At 38.3% G+C, this 17,241-nt stretch overlaps 1 protein-coding gene across 3 annotated transcripts in view; it reads right to left on the reverse strand.

Moving 5' to 3' along the window:
• The window catches only part of ANGEL2 (angel homolog 2), a 16,108-nt gene extending 1,409 nt beyond the window's left edge, over positions 1-14,699 (reverse strand). Inside the window, exons 1-8 of one of the 3 annotated variants that reach the window (XM_027082955.1) lie at positions 14,511-14,699; positions 12,025-12,350; positions 7,248-7,504; positions 5,770-5,839; positions 4,147-4,568; positions 3,118-3,244; positions 2,644-2,701; positions 406-569 (exon numbers count right to left, since the gene is read on the reverse strand). In XM_027082955.1, coding sequence (XP_026938756.1) covers positions 406-569; positions 2,644-2,701; positions 3,118-3,244; positions 4,147-4,568; positions 5,770-5,839; positions 7,248-7,504; positions 12,025-12,350; positions 14,511-14,569 — 1,483 coding nt within the window. In that variant the 5' untranslated portion in view covers positions 14,570-14,699. Of the gene's footprint in view, positions 1-405; positions 570-2,643; positions 2,702-3,117; positions 3,245-4,146; positions 4,569-5,769; positions 5,840-7,247; positions 7,505-12,024; positions 12,351-14,243; positions 14,410-14,510 lie in introns of those variants that run through there. The other 2 variants (XM_027082957.1, XM_027082956.1) reach the window with 2 other exon arrangements.
• Between the last annotated feature and the right edge of the window lie 2,542 nt (positions 14,700-17,241).

Genomic DNA, 17,241 nt, shown 5'->3' on the forward strand with positions numbered 1-17,241 from the left:
GCAAGGCCCTACAATGAAGGCAGCATACTTCAGTAAAATTTAAGTACAAAACTGTATGATGTTGCTGTCACAAGAAAAACATAAATGTATGGAGAGTGAAACCAAAGGGCAATATGAAAGATCTGTACTCTACCTCAGAAGCCGACTGGGACTGGAGGGTAGAGCTGTGGATATAATTCTTGGGTAATAATTTGCTTTGAGGTGTTCCACTGCCTCCAACTTTTGCAGGTGATAAACTGATTTACTCAAATATATAACCAATCTGCCAAATATATTACCAATTTAAAAATATTTTTAATTTCTAAATCTAAACATCTAGATGTTTAGCTAGCTTTCTCAACTTTAGCCCTGAAGTTTTAGTTACTGTGTTCTCAAGCAGAATTTAAGATTACACGCATTCTTTACCTGGCTGCCCAGCAACACCTTCCTTTTCAGCAGAATAGAAAATATAATCCACAGTTATGGCACTTCGGGAATGACAGGTGGTCACTTCTGGAATTCCAGTGTCAGGAAAATAATGTGAATAAACAGATGACAAGCTGAAATGGTGCTGTAACTTTGAAGATAATCTAAATTGAAAAGAAAAATTATTTAGCATCAAGTTCTTCATGATTTTTATAATTCCTCGTATTTAAACCACTTTTTCACTTAATTTCCAGACAAAACCAGACATTAGGACAATCTTTATTTAAATAGACCATATCACAATTTTGCATTCCTTTATTCATGCAGTGATATCCAAAACCCATTAACAGAGCTGTGATACATGGGGTGGGGTGTGAGTGGGGAGCTCAATACTTAACTGAATAATGTGACTTTTAAAATTAATTATAACATATTTGAGAGATTCACTTGCGAATGAACACATATTCTTAAACAATTTATAAGTTTTTTGTTGTTTTTAAGAAGGAAAATTAAAGTGGCCTTTAGGAATGCTATTTAGAACTAACAGACTTCTGATGTCAGAGGGCTTATATTTTACCATTACTGTTCTTGGTATGGTATATGAGATAATTTTGTACTGCATCTTTTTTTTTTTTTCTTGGCTGCACTGCACGGCTTGTGGGATCTTAGTTCCCTGACCAGGGATTGAACCTGGGCCCTCTGAGAGCATGAAGTCCTAACCACTGGACCGCCAGGGAATTCCCTCATACTGTATCTTAAAACAGCTTCTATAATGGTTTACATTTACCCCACACTACAAATACACATAATGTTATGGGTAAAAGGTTTAAAAATCATTTCCTACTAACACATCATGAATTTTAAGGATCTTTTATGTCACAAAAGAAAACAAAATTTAAAAAAACTTTTTTTTTATTCACCCAACAAACATTTACCAAGCACGTACTAAGTCCCAGGCACTATCTCATCTTATGCGCTGAGAATACACAAATAAAGATGTTGCTCTGCTTTTAAAGAGCTCATATGTCAATAAGCAAAGGTAATTGCTTCAAGATGCTCTACTTCCAAGTTTTAGCAACTTTTTATGTCTAAGGACTTATACTTACAATATTTTTAAATGTAAAATAGGTCTCCTGCAAACTGTTATCTTACTACCAACATTTCAGTTTACAGATAAAAGCTATGCGTATACACACACTGTATTTATATAGATACTTAAAAGTATCTTTTCTTATACCCCATTTTGTTATAAAATGATTTTAGAATTACTCAAAACTAAGTAGTTGTTAGTAAGAGTAACCTTTTTATTAATCTTACTCAGGGAAGTTTTTACTTTGAAAGTTTTAATCACAGATTTTTATATATTCTTTTTCAAAAATTCAAAAAAATTGCTTTCTTACTAATTCTTATAGATGAGATATTTTCCCAAAACAAGATATACAAAATAAAATAAGACTGAGGAGAAAGTAGATAAAAAGAATGAGAAAATTTAAATGTTAAACGAAAGTCAAAGCTATAAAAGAGCACAATATGAAACAATCAAGACATTTCAAGAATCTCCCAAGGGACAAGATTTAAGTCTCCATCCTGTTGTATTAATATACATCTGTTTCTCAACCACAGCCCTAAACATTCATGATTCTTTAATAAAAAGAAATCCAGGCATCTTCACCCAGCTACCTCTGATGACCTTTTCCTGTAGTTTAAGAGATACGTATAAGTAATTGTCTTTTCTACAGACATATTCTTTTTTGGGTCAATTCTCCTTAGATTTGTTTCAAGATCCAGTAAGTCAAAGGAGGCTAAAGGTCCTCTTGAAATCTGAAAGATATTTTTCTGTGATCTTGACCTTTGTTTAAATATGTAATAGCAATAAATTTCAAAGATAATAAATTTACTAGCCTGTTCAGGTTCATGGACAAGCTGCTTCTATAAACAGCAGGGTTTAAGCACTTACTATTGTATGTCAAACACTGAGCTTTACATGCTTTGTCTCATCTAATCTTCACAACAACCCAAATTATAGATAAAGAAACTGAACCTTAGAGATGTTAAATTTCTTGCTCAAAAATCACACAGCTGAAAAGTAGCAAAGTCAAGGTTGGAACTCAGGTCTATTTGACTTAAGAGCCAGCATTCTTCACCAGCATAAAATATCATCAACTTCATTTTTCATCCAAGTGATTTCTTTACTCAACTAAAGTCAGCAAATGTCTATTGTTGCTTTCCAAAACTCACTTTTCAGCTGTTACTAGGACCTCTGTTTTGTCCAGCTGTGTTTGTGTCAGATCACTGTCTGGAAGAACAAAGAGAAATATATTTATACTATCAATGTATTGTTTTGTTCTAGCTTGCCTTAGTATAGTCCTTTTACTCTAGGAACAATATTTAAGACATATCTAGTTTAGATAGATGCCTAGTAAAATGGTTCATTCTGGTATCTATGTTTTGATGATCTCCAGAATTAGCAAAAATAAAACACAAACATTTCCAAAGCAACATGCAAGTAATTCACGCAAAGATAATTTTGGAAGCTGAATTTTAAAAAGGTAAATTTAGAGCTCTTAAAAAAAAGGAATAAGCAAACAACTATATGCTTTTATATATGAATATTCATCACTGAGATGTTATCCCTTTAAAAAATTTAGTTTTATGTCTTCAAATGGAACACTATTATCAAGAAGACTGCCAAAATGTATTGCAAACACTTACCTGTCTTTTCTACTTTTGGTACCTGCTGTACCTCATACACACAGTTCTGTGAGATACCTAGGTTTGGGGGCCAAATTGGAATAGATAAAATTCTTTGTCCCCGTGAAGACTGTTCCTGGCCAGATACCTAAACAAAATTTCAACAGGTATCTTAGGTGAATAGATTTTAAATAGTTTGTGTACTGAAAAGTTTATTTCTTAGATAAAAGGGAATCCAAGAATGGTAAATATTACCCTTTATTCATTACATTAATTATTTGTGCTTATAAAATCTTGTTCAAATAGAGTTCAGAAAGCACTTATTATTTACATGTAAATGGAAATCTTTTCCTATGCATGTTTTTGTCTAATTTGGAAATCTAAACGATCTATAGTTTTGGACTAATACTGCTCCTCCTTTTTTACTACCTGCAATATATTTCCTGCTACATAAAATACTAAGAGAGATCAACTCTTATAAAATTTTAAACTATCATTCAAAACTCAGTGGTGGAGAGTTTATTTTGGTTAAATATACCGAAGATGAAATCATCTAAAGTAAGCAAAAGAAAGTACAATTAAAATAAAAACATGGGATAAATTACACTCAGCTAAAGAATTAAAATATTTATCACTGTATAAAGGGAAGCTTATATAATAAATAAATACTAAATTACTGTTTTGCCAACTATATTGGCCACATCCAGCATTCAAAATTCTATTCTGCCACCTTGTAAGTAGTTCCTTATTTATGCAGTACTCATGTCTGTCAACGCTTTCATTTTTCTTCTCCTCCCCCATTCTGAATTTTTTACTGCCTGTCAATTCCTCCAAGCAAAATGTTGCCACAAATAGATGGAAATTCAATAGGTGAAATTCACTCAAGTAAATATAATTACTTATCAGTAGCTGTAGCTCATCATCACAGGTTGGTAAAGTGAGGGTACTGACTCATCAAGGTTTTCAAATAGCCCTGTGATGACTACCCTCACTTTACAATGAAGAGAGAGACTAAGTCCACCTCCTAATAATGAGGAAGCAAGCACGTACCTTTCCTATGGCAAGTCCTTCATAATTCAATTTCCCTTCCTTTATAAAACTATACAGTGGAGAACCAGGAACAGAATTAAAGTCACCACACATAACAATGGGGCAGAAGCTGCCATCTTTCTGATGGGCAACACTGGAAATCTCTGCCAGAAGCATTGCCAGTTGGGTCAGTTTAATATCACCTCGCCTTGGGTTATACAACAGATGTGTGTTAGCCACACAGATTGCAGGGGAGGCAGCACTTGGGATTTTGGGCTGCAAGAGTAACACTAATCCAACATTGTCTCTGTCCAATAGAGGAACATCACGGCGGTAGAATTCCACTGGGTTCACTGATAAGAGGGAAAATTTGGAATGTTTGAAGCAAATGGCACAGCCATCAGGTTTCCTTCCTGTCCGCATCTTGTATTCACAGTGATAACCTAGAGGAAAGAAAAAAATTTTAAACGAAGATGGCTGGTTTTTTATATATGTAAGTATTAGAAGAACTGTTCTGCCACACACACACAAAATTATATATATGGCAAAACACAGTTCTCCTAATTTTTTGAACAATGTTTACCAAAGTATATTCTGCAAAACATTAGTAATGTAGGATGTTAATAAGTGTTAGAATCAAAAAAGTCTGAGACTGGGTCAAATAGATTTTTTTACTGGCAGACTTCAGGGTTACATACGTGTACATTATCACCATTCTCATTTCCATCCTAACAAAAGTCAGAGTCATGACAAAGACAGTGAGGCCTTATAGTAATCTGCCCCCTCACCGCCCCCAACCCCATATCTCTCACCTTTTTGCCTCTAATTCTTCCCCGCTTGCTCCACTCCACACACAGCAGCTTCACTTGCCTTAAGGCACTCCAACTTCAGCGCCTTTCCTTTGCTATCTCCACTACCTGGAAAACTCTAGCCATGGCTTGTTCCTTCACCTCCTTTGTCTTTACTCAAATGTTACCTTCTCTGATCATTTTGTTTAAAACTGAAACCTGACCCATTTGCTTTTCTCCAGAAAACTACCATTACCTAAGGCACTATTTACTTGTTTGTTCAGTTTATTCTTGGCCTTTCTCCACTAGAATGTATGCTCCCCAAGGGCAGAGATTGTTGCCTGTTTTGCTCACCGCTGTATTCCCACTGCCTAGAACAGTGCATGGTGTACAGTAGGCACTCAAAAAATATCAATATTTGCTGCATGGATGAATGCGAAGTAGGCAGCATTTCTCAAACAGACAACCTGTTTCTAGAGGTATTCACTCACCAGATTTTCAGCTTCTATCCATTACACACGGTGGACACTGGTATTATATGATGATGAACTAGACACGATGGTCCCTGATCTCATGGAACTCAGGATCTTAGGGCTCTGGGAGTAGGCAAAGCAACTCCTGGAAAGGAAGCTATTAAGGGATTCTTGCATACCTTTCCATCCGAATTAAAATTATGTATTAACACAAAAGGTCCCATTTGATATACCTCAATCTTTTCCTGACCTTTTGAAATGCATATTAAGTTTTTTCAAAATTAAGATTTTAGGTCCAAATACACCACACATCTTTGTTATTAGCAAGTTATACTTTAACAACCCATTAAGTAAATCTGGCTAAAGTAAAAGTTACACTGTACCCAATGATTCCAAACTTGGCCTGATCTCTGTTCCATAATGATCTTCTTGCACTTCTTGCAAACAAAGTACCTTAAAAGAAAAAAAATGGCTTGAATTAAAACAAAAATATGCAAATATGAATTTTCTGGTGCTTTTGTCTTTAAAAATAGGTTTCTAAAATTCTAAAAACCTGATGAAAGCTGAAATAAAAAATTTTTTTTTCCTGTAATGTATAGATCTATCAAATTAATGTCTCCAAATTTGATCAGCCCCCAAAACCCTGACCTTTAATCACATGAAGCCCTCTTATTATCCAAAACTGGTATTTACCAAAGGAAATATTTATAATTTATATGTTGGAATATTTTTCCTGAATTTACATGTTCATTAGTACTAAATCACCATTTTTTTAAAAAAATTTATTTTATTTATATTTGGCTGCACTGGGTCTTCACTGCTGCACGCAGGCTCTTCTCTAGTTGTGGCAAGCAGGGGCTACTCTTCGTTGTGGTGCACGGGCTTATTGCTGTGGCTTCTTTTGTTGTGGAGCATGGGCTCTAAGTGGGCAGGCTTCAGTAGTTGAGGCACATGGGCTCAATAGTTGTGGCATGTGGGCTCAGTAGTTGTGACTCGCAGGCTCTAGAGCGCAGGCTCAGTAGTTGTGGCGCACGGGCTCTAGAGCGCAGGCTCAGTAGTTGTGGCCACGGGCTTAGTTGCTCTGTGGCATGTGGGATCTTCCCAGGCCAGGGCTCGAACCTGTGTCTCCTGCATTGGCAGGCAGATTCTTAATCCATTGGCAGGCGGATTCGCCACCAGGGAAGCCCCTAGTCCTTTTTTTTTTTTTTGCGGTACGCGGGCCTCTCACTGTTGTGGTCTCTCCTGCTGCGGAGCACAGGCTCTGGACGCGCAGGCTCAGCGGCCATGGCTCACGGGCCCAGCCACTCCCCGGCATGTGGGATCTTCCTGGACCGGGGCACGAACCCATGTCCCCTGCATCGGCAGGCGGCCTAGTCCTTTCTTAAGAGATAAGTTTTTGAATGCTATCATCTAAATAAATTTTTGCACGAATTATTTAAATTTTGAATCAAAGGAAATATTTACTGAATACTTAATATGGTGCCAGTCCCTGTCTCAAAACTGATCGATGCTTAAAACTTTTTGGATCTTATTTGAAACATTATATAATTATTTATATCAACAACCATTAGCAAGTTATTCCTCCAAAGTTATGATACCTTGTTAAAAACTGTTCCATCACTATATTTATATATTATTTATTTTTGGGCCACGCTGTGGTTTGTGGGATCTTAGTTCCCCGACCAGGCCCTTGGCAGTGAAAGTGCAGAGTCCTAACCACTGGACCGCCAGAGAGTTCCCTCATCACTATATTTAATGTCTTCCCTTCTTACCCTACAAACAAAAGGGATAAAACCATTTAGTTCAGAAATGAATCCAACTCTTCCTTATGTGAGGAATTTTGATGATATTTTGTACTTACATCTGCATCATAGTGTTTAATTTCTTTCAGAATATTGGGAAACCTAAAACTCCAGTGTAATACTGGCCGCTGGCAGTGCTTATAAAGGTGTGAATTGTCTTCCAATAAATCTTGAGAAAGTATATTATAGGACATCACTGAAAAGTCAAACTTGTTCTCACTGTCTTCACATATGGGGTCATCATTTTTGTCTCCTAGGATCTTCGTTTTTTCTTTATTATGGTTACATATATATTCCCAATCCCGTTTTATTGTGCCTGTTAAAATATATTAAATAAAATACAAAGAATTAATAAAAAACGGATCATATTTTTCCTGTATATAAGTATTTTCTTGCCTTTTAAACATTCCTATAGGCAATGAACAGAATGTTTTTCCCTAGGAAATGGCAATGTGGTACTTAATAACTAGAAGTTGTCATCAAATTGATTACAAAGGCAGTAAAATGATACACTGACTGACCAAGAGGTACAAAACAGTTTAAAAGGGTCTAGCAAGTCATTTTGGAGGCTGAGAGTGTGTGTTAATAAAACTGACTATATTGGGGTCACGGTTTCTCACTTCCCCATGGTTACGAAGTGGCTCTGCCGCAGACATGCTCAGCAACTTCATAACCATGATAATATATTTGTATGTCACAGCTGGCCTTTCAATAAGGTGATTTCACATTGTATTTTATCACCTATTAGTATGATAAGATCATCAAATGCTTAACTAAGTTCCAGAAACAATTCATCTGAGAAATCTGGTTTAGACATGAATGAAGGGTATATAATGACAATAAATGGAAGTAGTACTTACTGGAAGAATGCAAACAAAATAAGCAAAAGAAATATTTTTAATGCACACCAAAGCAAAAGTTAAATGTAACACAGCTACAGAATGCTAGTAAATGATGATGCCTGACTGACAAAACTAGCATGCAGCAACCAGGAATGTGTGATAGTTTATATTCTGCAAAGACACCATGTACCCTGATAAAGTGATGAGAAGAGGATCAAATAGCATGACATTTTGCAATTATAGGCAGTCTTTGACTTAGGAATGCCTACTAAAAATAAATATATATATGTGTGTATCACTATAGATACAGACACACACCACTAAGTATATATGTTTATATATATGTATATATACACAGACACACACACACCCCCTTTGATCTTGTCTTCCTCACCCCACCATTAAAGAGGATACTCTTACTGCCATGGAAGCCATGAAAAAAAATGTGGAACATTTTAGAGAATCTATAAGCTCAAAAGAAGGGAAAAACAAGAAATGGGATGAACTTGGGAAACAAAAAGATTTGAAGATGGACTTTTGAGAATGATTAGATGATATGAAAAAAATCTGAGCCCTAGAATATCTCCCTTTTCCTGAAAGAAGGTTTTCACTTCACTGGATGACAATCCCTAAAATTTCACCAATTAAAAATTAAATTGAAGAAAAATATTTTATATATGGGGGAAAAAGACTAAAGGGAAACATACCACTGTTTTTAAGAGTAATTGTCTCTGAGAGGAAGGATTGTGGTAGATTTTTCCAAATCTTCTACAATGACGGTATATTTACAGTCAGAATATCAACACACTCTAGTGGGGAGGGGGAACTGGTTGAGGGCAGTCAAAAGGTACAAGCCTCCAGTTATAAGATGAATAAATACTAGGGATGTGATGTACAACATGATCAATGTAATGAGCACTGTGGTGTGTTCTATAGGAAAACTGTTAAGAGAGTAAATCCTAAGCGTCCTCATCACAGGGAAGAATATTTCTTTACTTTTGTGTCTCTGTGGAATGACGAATGTTCACAAAACTTATTGTGATAATCATTTCATGATGTATGTAAGTCAAATCATTATGCTGTACAACTTAAGCTTATACAGGGCTGCTATGTCAATTATATCTCAATAAAACTGGAAGAAAAAAAGTGTCAGTACACTCGATAAAAATGCCAGTGAAGTAAAAATTTTAAAATATACTCTGGCAAATTGACTTTAATCAGGTTTCTTCCCTCAAAATCTAAATGCTGATATCTGCTGCACTGAGGGAATAGGCATTTTGACCAGAGGACAGAAGAGGAAGGTAATTTTTATGAATAGTGAGGTCTGGGTGGAACAGGGGAGTTGGAATTATGATACCATGAAGGTACTAGGAGCCTGAGGAGAAAGGCTAAGAAAAAATGGTGGAAGGAAAGAAAACCAAACTAAACAAAGCATTCAACTATTACATAATTTAGCCTAGAGCTAAAGAGAAGGAAACTATCCCCTTCCTTATCCTTCACTGAAAATGGAGAATCCTACCGCTAAAGGCCACAACTAAAGCAAATTATACTGACTCCACACAACTACCCTGAGATTTATAACATAGCTTCTATGAGGAAAACAGAACTGATTCTTAAGAACTGATTATCTAGAACACAATTCATTCATAAACTGGGGACCGTCTATGGTTTTAGCCACAAATCATTAAGTCTTTATATGTATACGAGATGCAAAGGGCTCTAGTCATACAAACAAAATGCAAGCTACCATCACAAACTTACAGCACTACCCTCATGACACCACTGCATTAAAATATGAAAGATGGAAGTCTAAAGAAATCATTCATACTTTCTTGTAGAATATGTATATATAAAGGCATATAAAAGCATTAAGATTTGTATAGTCCTGGCAATTAAGAGTTTGTAACCAAGTCTTTTTGCAATTCCATTTTTTAAATAACTGAGACCATCAGATTATCAAATTAATACAGTGGCTTTCAGACTTCTACAGCTTGTGTAACACTTTGGCATTACTTTTCATGTCATGACCATCAGTCCCTGGTATGTTGGGACTGGAGCTGGGATGATGGGGTAAACACATTTTATCCTGACCACATTTGCTTTTAATAAACATACAGAAATGTATTTGAATGCTAGGGTTCCCTGGAAGACAGTTTGAAACTACTGAGAGAGTGGACAGTCTCTGGCCTTCACATACTTCACAACATAAATTCACACTACAAAAGCTTATATACCTTCCATGTCAGGAGCAACAAGGTGATCACAGCAGAGAAGACAGATGAATCAAAGAAAGTAAGCAATAGGCCTGATCGGGTTTTTAGGGTGCCTAATTAAAAGGTCATAATTGTGTCACACAAATCCTTCAAATACCACTTTAAAGTGATAGGCAAGTTAGCAATGCTGTTCTCTTGATTGAAAAGTAGTATTAGTGAAATATCAGAAGTCACAAATATGGCTTAACGAAGAGCATTTTCCTTATTCACAATACCTAGGAAGAACGGACATATAAAGAGTCAGGTTGCAATCAAAGTTTATCAGTATGTAAATGTAATTCCCCATCCATTAAAGGGAAAACACCACCACCAGGATTTTCTGAGTACCTACTATGAAGCCAACAGTGTGTCAGGCACTTTGACATATCTCACTTCATGCCTCCACAGGCTTTCAAAGTAGGCATTATTTTACACTGGGAAACCAAGGAGCAGAGAGGTTCAGTGACCTGTCCAAACCCACACAATTAGTGGTGGAGCAGAATGAGAGCAGGGAGCGGTTCCTAAGCCCATGCTTGTGTCACTACACCACCGCTTCATCTGAGAGCACACCTGATTTATAACAAAAGGCTAAACAGAAGAGGAGTGTGTCGTCCTGATGAACAATGAATACGTGAATGAGAAGCTATCTCATGTCATCATACAGCCCTAGATTTATAAAGTATGCGTTGTCCTTAGGAACCTAATTTTAATGTCTCTAAATACACCTTTTAATCATTCAAACAAAGCTTTGTTTATAAACATATGTGGTGGTTAAGTGCTATACAAATAAATTTTCACTTTTGAGTGCTTAGAATTTCTACTTAAATGTGTAGTAGAAGTTCTACTTGAAAGAGCACTAACTAATCTAGCTCTGACTTCCAGGTGAGACACTGTGAATGCCATCCTTTGACAAACTTAGGTCAGCTTCCTACACTTTAACACTCACACAGCCTATTTTCGTATCTTCAGTAGGAATGATCTTCACTGAAAACCACAGCTCAGTAAGAAAGACAATTCCAAATTTACTTAGACAACTCATGTATACTTTGGAGGTAGGGCTTGGCTGGCAGCACAGAGAGCCTAGTGAATTGTTTAGAGTAAAAAGAATATGAGAAAAATAGAAATAATCAAGATATCTAGAAAAAAGTGTCTCAAAGTTGAATAAGATGTGGTTAAAAGATAAAACTTCCCACAGACTCTCGAGATTATGTCTACAGACCCCAGTATGAGAAATATAAATTTAATAAGCTAAAATCTGATTCTGTAAGAAAATAGCTTTCATTTATGATTGTTTCTATTTAAGGAAATTCTTTTGTCTTATATAATGAAGCTAACATTAAAAATGAAAACATGATTTTTTAAAATAGCTCTGTGGACTCCCAAGCATACATCCACCAATTTCTAAGAAGTCTAAGGACCTTTGTTTCAAAAACACTGAATTTGAAAATTATTCTTAAATTAAACTTAATGTTTTAATCTAGTCCTCCATTTGTTTTCCAACTTTAGTCTATATGTAGAGTCACTTCTATTTTTACTGCCAGAAATACACAATTAATTGAAAATTTCTTTTTAAAAGTCTTAATTTTAAAAAAGAAATTCCTTTTTCATAACAGAAAACTACTGGCTAAAAATAAACACCAACACCTCTAAAACCTGCAGGTTTTCTTAAGGATTAAATACGAAAGTTTCAATTACTCTATGGCTTATGTCTATTTCTCCACCAAGATAAATGTCACCTTTACCTTGGTGTTTTCTTCGTTTTGATGAAGGCTCATCTCCCTCAGAGTTCATGATGTAACTAGAGAGATGAATCAAAGATGTCTGGCTCAGGTTGTCAGGTCTCCAGTTCCAGTACTGAAACTGAGTTCTAGACTCAAACAAACAAGGTGGTCTCCAATTTAGTGAAAAATGCCTACTACTGAAGTATGGGTAAGGAGCACGAGAATAATGTCCAGGCCACCTCATACAACTAGAAATATGTCTGTTCCAGCAACACCTTTGCAGATTCTCCCACGGTGCAGTCCAGTCTCTGCCGAGACTCTTCTGGTGATGGGGTAACATGGGGTATCTAAAAGAAATAAATACACTCCTTGAGGCACCACTTTTTGTTCAGCTGTAGCACACAAAATCTAAATGTTTCCTCAAGGGAAGGTAATGTCTAATATTTAAAATCTGACTTCTAAATCTGTGAAGGATGGGGGAAAAAGCAGCCATTACTTAACTACTAGTGGCAGTATCTCAATACTCTCCCTAAACAACTATGAATGGTATTCTAAACACTTAACATAGAATCCACCAACCTCCCGAAACACCAGATGCACTTCTAAAAGTCCACACAATTCAACTGTGTTGAATCAGTCACCAAACTGTATTCAGAGTAGCTTTCTAGCATCTAATAAAACTCAATGGACAAATAAAATCCACAGCAAACATAATACTTAAATCAAATATAGAACACATAAGGTGACTACAATTAAAGTGAATCTCTCCAACCTGGGTTTGGAGTAAAAACATGCTTCTGAACATGTTTTTTATACCAAGGTTATATTTTCCAAACATCTTTATAGCTAACAAAAGACTATCACTACTTCATAAAAGTACCTCTCTTGCTAATCAGTAGGTAGATAATTTATTGTTTCATGCTACTCCCTTTTTTTTTCTTTTAATTTAAAGCACGCTTCTCCTTGAGGGAAATGAAAGAGAATTACTTACTAGAAATTCACCAACACTTCAAACCCAACAGCATCAATTATCTGATACCAATTATATGATAGGTTATAGCATGAAAAATGTCTCCAAAGTAGTGTTATTATTATTTTGAATAGATATATTGCCCTCAGGCTCTCCTAAGAAACAACGCAACTCAAGCACCACCTTCTTTCTACTACACTATTCTGGCAAAATGCTAGGATTCTGAGAAAAACTTCTATCCTTTCCTCCAGAATTCATTAAAGGTACATTTCCAAGATAGCGTCAATAATGTCCACTTTTATCACCAAAAGAATTTTGCTTAAATTGTATTTAAATGTTATTTGACTTTTATATGTTACATTTGTTTCATTTTAACAGCATTTAAATTTTTAACTGTTACATAAATTTATTGAGCAGTTTACACATTTTCAAACTGTTCTCTAAACTCAATGTAATTGTAAATCTTTAAAGACATGACAAGGGTAGTGTATCCTGCTTTGTGACAACTCTGAAAGCCATAGAGATTTGGGGCTTGCCCATACATTTTCTATCTTAATAAGCTACCGTACTGAAATATAATACTTGTACTACAAAACATTCTCTATATCTGTAGGTACTTATACAGACTTTTTTTTTTCTCTTAAAATGATGAGCTCCTTCACGGCCAGAGCCTTCTTATTCATTTTAATCTGGGGCTCTTCCCAAGTGCCTAGCACAGTGCCTGACACACAGCTGGTACTCAGGAAACATTGTTGACGACTGTCAAGTCCCAAGACTACAGGAGTTAAAACCAGATCCCCATAACTTATGTAAAAACTAATAGAGTGCTGTGCTTCCCACGTGTGGTACGCCAGTCGGTTTCGCGTGGTACACATTTAAACTTAAAATTTTTTATATCTAAGTATCCATTTCAAAATGTATTAGGAAAAAAAATCAGTATACCAAACCCAAGATCTCACGGATACTGCTTAGGGAGACTCTAACGTGCGCAGCACCTATTGAAGTGCTTTTTTAAAAAGTGAGTCAATTTCAAGAAAAATATCCATTAAGTAATATAGATGTGGAAAGAGAATTTGGTAATAATCGTAAAGGTTGGGATCCCAGTAACTAAAGTTCGAGAGACACCAACACAACAACAAACCAGCCCCTCCCTGCAGACCGGCAGCTCCCGGAGGGGGCTGCAGGGTTGGGGAAGGAGGCCGGGGACCCGGAGGCTCAGGCTGGCTAGGAGGTTGGGTTGGGGGAAAAGGGTCGGGACTCTGAGGCCAACCTGGTCCGGAAAGCACGAACCCGGCCCATGGCCGACGCGCTCCGCGCCCAGGCCCTGGATCCCGTGGGCCGAGCGCCCCTCCGGCTGCGCGCCGGGTTTACCTATCCCTCGGGGTCTCCGGAGGTCCGTCCTGACGGTACCGCGGCCCGGGCCCTCTTCCTCGTCCAACCCCCACTCCCCACCCCGCCCCGCCCCGGTTAACCCTGGCCGCCCGCCCCCAGGCCGCCCGCCCCTCCCTCCTCCCTCCCGCCACCCAGCCCTACTGACCTGCCTCTCCCCACCACACAGCGGCCGTAGCCTCTCCTCACACAGCGCCACGCTTCCATTTTCCCCCTCTGCGAGCGTCCAATTCCCAGGCCCCGGGCTCAACCTCAACCGCTACAGCCGATTTGGCGGCGTAGAGCATCGAGGGCTCCCCATCACTAGGCGTCGGGCCTCTCCGCCAGGCCGCAAAGCATGCTGGGAGGTTCAGTGTTGCCCGCCGCCAAGTCCCCATCTTGCGCCGCGTAAGTCACTGAGTTGCCTCTACGCCAAATTCTGTTCAAGAACCCTGCGCAAAGCGTGTGAAGCAGGGGCAGCCATTTCTGAACAGGGCAAAACAGCCGACTTACGTCTTAAAGAAACCGAGGAAATAAACTAAGAGCGGAAGGTTTATTAAGGCTTGTGGGAGGGTTCACTGCAGTTACTGTTTAAAAGAAAAGAAAAGAAAAATATAGTGTATTTATATAATGTCCTTGGGAATTTCCAAAGGTGGATGCCCAAAGTGGGGAAATGCCCTTCTCTGAGTTCTGATAGAATTGTTGTACCACGGGTTATTTTCAATTAATTTTGTGGGAACACGGCCGCAGAGCTCACTTTTGAACATACGTGTGCGTCGTCTGTGTCTGTCGCTATCAAATTTAGTATAGGACTCTAGATTCTCGGAAAACATTACTTAGGTGGAGAACCCGTTCAAGAGACACACAGAGAGAGAACTGAGGAAGAATAAAGTGGAGGGGGAAAGGAATAGTGGAGGGGGAAAGGCCTGATGACCGCTTTTATAGGCTGTTTGGGAGAGTAGTGGAGCGATTTCTTGGGAAGGCTTCCCCCCCCCCCACTTGTGTTAATAAGAAAATCAGATGCATTTGAAAAACACTTTTTCCCTCCGTATACATATAGTTGATTTCCGTTATTTGTGGTAGTTGTGTTCTATAAAGTTGATACCAGCCAGGGTTCTTGGCCTTCCCCCAATCAATAGAAATTGATAAGAGGCCAGATAAGGAATTCAGGCAAGGCTTTATTGGGGCCCCTGCTGCAGTAGGGGGGAGCGAAAACAAGTAACAGTTTCCCTTGTTTGCTCCCCAAGGTCGGTGGTGACCTGATTCCTTTTGTGGGGTGAGGGTAGGAGTCTGTGCAGTGGTCGGGCTGGAGGGGCTTAGGTTGTTTGCCCACCCTTTTGGTGGTGTTGAGTGCAGCATGCATGTGCAGTGCACCTTTTTTGCTCCCCGCTCTTCAGAAGTGGTAGTTGGGTTTTTTCGGTCTTTTTGTATCATGTCCATAATTTGCCCCAACTGCTCAAGCATGCACACAGTTATTATTAGTCCTTTAGAGTTTCTTTGTATTTTGTTGCTCAAGGAGATGTTTGTCCAGGTGCAAGCACGGCAGCAAAGTGTCCCAGGTCCCAGCCTGTCTCAAAGTTACTGCCAACACTGAATTAATAACTACTGAACCATTGCTCCTAAGGTAAATACAGTTAGGTTCCCCCAAGCCACTGGTCACATTTTAGTCACTAAATCAATACATAACCTTGTTTTATATGTGTTTGTTTAAAGACACTTTATTTACTATATATTTTTGATTCAGTAACATTGAATTCATGACCAATAGCACGAATTCATACCTGAGTGAAGCATATATAACACATGTATTTTCTCCATAAGGCACCTCAAGGACTTTAGGAACAATAGACAGCATTTCAGCACTACCTTTGGGGGCCATTTTTAACATATTTTATTTTATTTCTTTTCTTTTATTTCATTTCATTTCATTTTCTTGGCTGCACCCCACAGCTGTGGGATCTTATTTCCTGAACCAGGGATTGAACCCCAGGACCTGGCAGTGAAAATGCGGAGTCCTAACTACTGTACCACCAGGGAATTCCCTGGGGGCCATTTTAAACAAGAAAATCCCTAAGAAAAAAGGCACAAAAATGTGAAAAGTGTGGCACTAAATAGACCATGAAGAGGACACTTGTTTATGATGTGAGAGCTGAAACAAGAAGGCAGCACTTTGCTTCCCTAGACCTCTCCTGGGAACATGCACGTTAGGCAACCAAATTTTTGCCACTCTGCACATGTCCATGAATGACTGCAAAAGCACTGCAAGTATTGATGGTGGACAAATGATTGTCCACCACTAAGTGGGTGGACACACCACCCAAGCCAGCCCTCGGGCCCAAGCCCTGGACCCACCCCTACCCTCACCCTGTATAAGGAACCAGCTCGCCTCCCCTACTCGGGGAACAAGCAAGGGAACCTGTCACTTGTTTTTGCTTGTTTTTCCCTCGTGCTGCACCAGGAGCCCCAATAAAGCCTTGCCTGAATTTCTTGTCTGGCCTCATCAATTTCTATTGATTAGGGAGGGCAAGAACCGTGGTGGGTAACAGCATGATTTTACTTTTTTTTTTTTTTTTGAGAATTATCCTGTAACAGTTTTGCAGTTCCCACTGAGATGCCCAATGTATTCATCTGACAACCAGTTGAACTTCACCACCAGACAAGTACACCTCACGGGTTGCTAAATCCAGGTACTTCTTTTCTTGCTCCCAGAGGTGAATCTGAAGCACAATAGAATTCTTTAGGTCTCTGTTTTCCTCAGTAAATTTTCTCCTCCACCAATTTTTGGGGGCTTATATGTGGCCAATAAATTATTTCCCCTTCATGGCAGCAAAGATCAGGAATTCGGTTGTATGGTCTGACCACATTGGTGGGCTCTGTAAAAGGATTAATGATTTATAGAG

This window comes from Aethalodelphis obliquidens, unplaced genomic scaffold (assembly GCF_003676395.1).
Source record: "Aethalodelphis obliquidens isolate GAN/ISIS:26980383/991018 unplaced genomic scaffold, ASM367639v1 scaffold48, whole genome shotgun sequence".
Lineage (NCBI taxonomy): Eukaryota > Metazoa > Chordata > Mammalia > Artiodactyla > Delphinidae > Aethalodelphis > Aethalodelphis obliquidens.